The sequence below is a fragment of the Sturnira hondurensis genome, unplaced genomic scaffold (genome assembly GCF_014824575.4).
Source record: "Sturnira hondurensis isolate 20B ecotype Veracruz unplaced genomic scaffold, ASM1482457v3 Scaffold0006437, whole genome shotgun sequence".
Lineage (NCBI taxonomy): Eukaryota > Metazoa > Chordata > Mammalia > Chiroptera > Phyllostomidae > Sturnira > Sturnira hondurensis.
In genome coordinates, this window is record NW_028079068.1 from 10443246 (window position 1) to 10448560 (window position 5315).

Below are 5315 nucleotides of genomic sequence, written 5' to 3' on the forward strand. Positions count from 1 at the left end.
AAGTAGGTGCTTTTTCGATTTTGTCCAGAGTTTATAATTTTTACCTATGGCGGGAGGGTTCATCTGATATGTACTACTCTACCATTGCTGGTCCATCCCTTCACTTTTTTACCTGTATTTCGTGTGGGTCAATTTTATCTACATATCTGTACCCTACCGAGGCGGGGAAGAAGATTCAGTCACAAGGGCTGAAGTGTAGGGCTGAGTGTAAGTGTGGGTGGGGCTTCCTGCAGAGGGGCCACCGCACGGGAAGCTGTCTTAGTGAGTTAGGCTGTGAGGGCTGGGCAGGGCCCGGGCGAGCAGACGGGAGGAAGGCTGTGGCAGCCTGGGCCCTGCCAAGCTGAGGGACTGAACGTGGCGTGAGAGGGACAATGAGCCAACCAGCCTCAGCCTGGCTGCGGGTGCGCAGCACAGGGCAGGCACAGACAGACTCACTGAGAAGAAACAGAGGCAGCCTGGAATGCGGAGACCTCCAGGCATTGTCAGGTTGCCCTGTGCCCTGCCCTGAAGGCTGTTTACTAAGGTGTTTGCAGGACACTTCCCATCCCCTGTCCCTTCCTATAGCCCAGAGCTGGTTCCCAGGCTAGCAGAGAATCTGAGATCTCTGAAGGGGGAGACTTAGGGGCTGATTTCCACAAAGGGGCAGATGGAGTGCAGACATCCAGGGGGATGGAGATGGGTGCCCCCGAGAGCTCCATTCACAGGGGAAACCAACAAGTGGTGGAAGCATCTGTACTACAAATGGGTCAGCATCTCCCAGGCCCCGGGGAGCTGACTCGTGCTCATCGGGCACCCAGGTCTGCAGGTCCAGACTCTCTGAGCCCAATTGTCTGTCCTCCGAGGAACACACAATCGGCTTTGCAACTGCAAAAGGAGGTTTAGGTGGGGGCTTGGGGGTCTCTAATCCCAGACTTTGTCCTTAGGAGGCTTAGGATCAGCACTGATCATTCAGGGAACCCAAAAGTGGTTTCGGAAGAGGGGGTTCTTTGGCGGGGTGGGGAGCAGCGGAGGGGGAAGGATCAACTATAAGAGGGATCAGAGGGTGTGGGGACATCTGTGAGCGAAATGTCAGGGGAGGAGGAGTTTTATCTGTTCAAGAACATCTCCTCGGTGGGACCGTGGGATGGGCCTCAGTACCACATCGCCCCTGTCTGGGCCTTCCACCTCCAGGCAGCTTTCATGGGCTTTGTCTTCTTTGCAGGGACACCCCTCAACGCCATGGTGCTGCTGGCCACACTGCGCTACAAAAAGCTGAGGCAGCCACTCAACTACATTCTGGTCAACGTGTCCTTGGGGGGCTTCCTCTTCTGCACCTTCTCTGTCTCCACCGTCTTCATTGCCAGTTGTCAGGGATACTTTATCTTCGGCCACCGCGTGTGTGCTTTGGAGGCCTTCCTGGGCTCTGCAGCAGGTACTGCAGGGGAGGGGGGCTGGGGAGGCAGAGGACGCGGAGCCGGGGGGTGGAACCAGGGACCAGGCTGCTGGCCTAGTGTGCATCCCAAATGGGGAGTCTCGAGGAGTTTGATGCTCTTGCATATTGGGGTACAAAGCCCAGACTAGAAGTTTGACCCACTGTGTCCCCAACTCTACTCCAACTGCCAGTCCAATCTGCCTCCTGGGGCTGTGCTGGCCACACCCTGTAATCCACTCCTCCTGCCAGGCTGACCCATTAACCTGGTTTCACTGCAGGTCTGGTCACAGGCTGGTCACTGGCCTTCCTGGCCTTTGAGCGCTACATTGTCATCTGTAAACCCTTTGGCAGCTTCCGCTTCAGCTCCAGGCACGCACTGATGGTGGTCCTGGCCACCTGGACCATTGGCATCGGCGTCTCTATCCCACCCTTCTTCGGCTGGAGCCGGTGAGAGTGCAGGGCAGGTTGGTGTGGGTAGAGAGTTGCATATAACCTTTTCTGCCTCGACCTCTACTATTTATTATTATTATTATTTTAAAGATTTTATGTTTTTAGAGAGAGGGGAAAGGCGGAAGATAGGGAGAGAAACATTAATATGTGGTTGCCTCTCACATGCCCCACACTGGGGACCTGGCCCACAACCCAGGCATGTGCCTTGACTGGGAATTGAACCAGCAACCCTTTGGTTCACAGGTTGGCACTCAGTCCACTGAGCCACACCAGCCAGGGCTGACCTCTACTTTTTAAAGAACTGGTGGGACAGGTGAAAGGGCTGTGGGAGACAAATGCTAAAGTTTACTCTACAGTTCGAATTGCAATACTGTCTGCTGGTAGGGACAGTCGCTGGGCACCCCCTGAGGTCTATTAGATACACAAACATGACCCAGGAATCTCAGCTCCCCCACCGTTCTTGGGGTGAGCCCCCAGGGTGCAAATGCTTGTCCAGTGGGTGAGTGTCTGGTCCGTTCACAGGTTCATCCCCGAGGGCCTGCAGTGTTCCTGTGGCCCCGACTGGTACACCGTGGGCACCAGGTATCGCAGCGAGTACTACGCCTGGTTCCTCTTCATCTTCTGCTTCATCGTGCCTCTTTCCCTCATCTGCTTCTCCTACTCTCAGCTGCTAGGGGCGCTCAGAGCTGTGAGTGGCTTTTGTGAAGGTCAGGGGGCTCCCGGTGAGAGGGGAGACTGGGTGAGTGTTCCAGAACATCTGGAAATACCATAGCCAGGTATGACATAACCAGGGGGACATGTAAAAGCAATGAAGGAAGCAGGGATAGGCAGAATGATGAACTGGAATGAAGAATAAGGTAGAGTCATCCCTGCTCAAATACAGTTGTCAGGACACGCATGTGATCCCTTCCAATGTCACCGGCCAGAAAGCTGCCTCCATCCTGCCTTCCTCAATGAGGGAGAGCCACAGGACTAGATGAGACACAGGGACAGGAGAGAGGCAATTGAAGCAGGTGTCCCCTGGGTAAAAAATAAATAAATAAATAAATCGTTCAGAGAGCTGCGAGTTGAGGGGCGAGAGGAGGATGTGATGTTTCCCCTGTGCTTGTCCCAGGTAGCGGCCCAGCAGCAGGAGTCAGCTTCGACCCAGAAGGCCGAGCGGGAGGTGAGCCGCATGGTGGTGGTGATGGTGGGATCCTTTTGTCTCTGTTACGTGCCCTATGCGGCCCTGGCCATGTACATGGTCAACAACCCTAGCCATGGGCTGGACTTCCGGCTGGTCACCATTCCTGCCTTCTTCTCCAAGAGCGCTTGTGTCTACAACCCCATCATCTACTGCTTCATGAATAAGCAGGTAAAGTTCCCATTCACATTCCTATGAGGCTCACTAGTCCCTAACACCCAGTTCTTCTCACTACGACTTTCAACTCGGAGCACCTTGGACTCTACTCAAAGGGTTGGTGGGGAACAAAGGAACCACAGGGACAAAGGTGTGATCATCGAGCCAAGATCAGAGCCCAGGGCGGACAGAACTGAAGCCACAAAAACCGAGTTGCTCCAAAGGAGAAGAATAAGTGAAAGTTTTCTGTTTTGTTGAAGAACTGACAGATCAATAGTTAGTTCCCCTACATTCCAGCCCTTCCAATTCACAAGTTTTTAATCCTTTACCATTCAACTTCTAGCCTTCTGGAGCATGTGCGAAGCAGAAATCACAACACATGCACAAACACCGAAAGCAGGGTATCATCTAAAGGTACCGGGTGGTCCAACCCCCGAATCCTAAATCTGAGCTAAACAACCAACCCCTCCCCCCAAAAACAAACTCAAATCTAGTCGTCTCTTGTGGAGCAAACATTCTGCTTTGGGAATTATTTGTTTCTTCAGTCCCAGACTAGATCCAAAACAAATGTGAAACCTGGACGGAGAGCAGGCAGTCCTTTCCCCACGGAAGGACCTTTCAGGAGTGGGGAAGGGGTGCACGGACCCGACAGAGCTCCTGCCAGGCAGGCAGGTTTACCTGAACGTGTAGGGAGTATTGCAGACCAGGAGGCGGCGAGAAGTCCTGGAGGGGAAACTAACGAGTCTCAGGACTGGGAAAACACACCCTAACCTACCCGAGGAGCCCCTGGGTACATGGAAGGCATTGTTTGAGGCTTTCGGGAGACAAAGTATGAGATCTTTTCCCCCATACTTCCTGACAGGATCTCCTCTGCACTGTTCTGCCGGGGGTTGGGTGGGTGGGAGCGGCTACCTCCAATTCTGCCCTTTCCCTCCAGTTCCGGGCTTGCATCATGGAGATGGTGCATGGGAAGTCCATGACAGATGAGTCTGACGCATCCAGTTCCCACAGAACTGAAGTTTCTACTCTCTCTTCCAGCCAAGTGGGCCCCAGCTAAGGCGCCACATTGGCCTACTTGCAGCAACTGGGATTTTACATTTAAGGCAATTCCTACTTTCTCTGCCAAAACCCAAACTATCGACAATGCAGGAAACAGACGGGAAGGGGAGCAACGACCATTTGCGGAATCACTTTTCCGTTTTCCTATTACCTTCCTACCTACGAAGCTACTGCTCCAGCTGGATCCGACTCAGAACACATCCGAAGCCATTGCAACAACCAGCAGTTTCCAGTCCTAAGTGGCAAGATTCCCGGCACTTGGAAAGCTGGTCTCTACATACAAGGAAACTACAAAGGCATATGGCTGCGTTTTCAGTGTACGGACAACTGCCCTCCTTTTCAGTGACTCCTCCCCTCCCCCTGACTGGGTGTCTGTTCTGAGATGATATATTCCAAGAAAATACCTTAGGAAGGGCAGAAGCATGGAGAGACATAAATAAAACCTTTAGTAGGTCCCAAATATGAGTGTGAAAGGGTTTCTTTACGCTGCCTATGCCAGTTGTTGCAATAACTCTGGCAAACATCACGTCCATAAGCCCCTGAGGCAGCACAAACTATTCCAGGTGCTTTCTCTCCCCCTCCCCTTACTTGGCTAACCCTGTGTGTCTGTCTTAAAATGTGTATTTATTAAAGTTAATTCACTCTGCGTTCTCAAAATACAGTAGAATTAAACAACTTGATACCATTTATAAATTACACCAAAATGTTAAAAAAAACTCTTACCTTATACTTTAGACCCACCCTTTCCCTCTGAAAAAGGCCTCTCTGAAGTAATGGCCATCCCACACCCAGGAATGGCTTGTGTTTGGTATCAGATAACTATGTAAGGAGCACTACATGGCCTGAGGGAAGAGACAAGGATCACAGCGGCAATAAGCACGCTAGATTTTAGGAACAGGAAGGAAAGTGCCGCACTTGGAAGACCGTAACCTCTGTGGGTGGAGGGGGTGGGCATGGTAAACCTTTTAGGAGAGCTCCTTTTCGGGGACATTTAACAACTCTTGTAATTCTAAGCAAGCATTCCAGCTCTTAGAATAAAGGCCACACACCCCAGAA

The 5315-nt window shown here is 52.1% G+C and overlaps 1 protein-coding gene across 1 annotated transcript; it reads left to right on the plus strand.

Moving 5' to 3' along the window:
- Positions 1 to 943: 943 nt before the first annotated feature.
- Positions 944 to 4674, plus strand: OPN1SW (opsin 1, short wave sensitive). The gene is made up of 5 exons (XM_037049259.1): positions 944 to 1411; positions 1690 to 1858; positions 2384 to 2549; positions 2976 to 3215; positions 4138 to 4674. The coding sequence occupies exons 1-5, from the start codon at positions 1066 to 1068 to the stop codon at positions 4255 to 4257; spliced, it is 1041 nt and encodes a 346-aa protein (XP_036905154.1). The 5' UTR covers positions 944 to 1065; the 3' UTR covers positions 4258 to 4674.
- The last annotated feature ends 641 nt before the right edge of the window (positions 4675 to 5315 follow it).

Bases quoted from the DNA above. Each gene is read 5' to 3' on its own strand.
- OPN1SW (XM_037049259.1), top strand. From the start codon at position 1,066: ATGTCAGGGGAGGAGGAGTTTTATCTGTTCAAGAACATCTCCTCGGTG. The intron at 2,550-2,975 runs GTGAGTGGCTTT...TGCTTGTCCCAG, and splicing joins TGCTAGGGGCGCTCAGAGCT to GTAGCGGCCCAGCAGCAGGA. The intron at 3,216-4,137 runs GTAAAGTTCCCA...CTTTCCCTCCAG, and splicing joins ACTGCTTCATGAATAAGCAG to TTCCGGGCTTGCATCATGGA.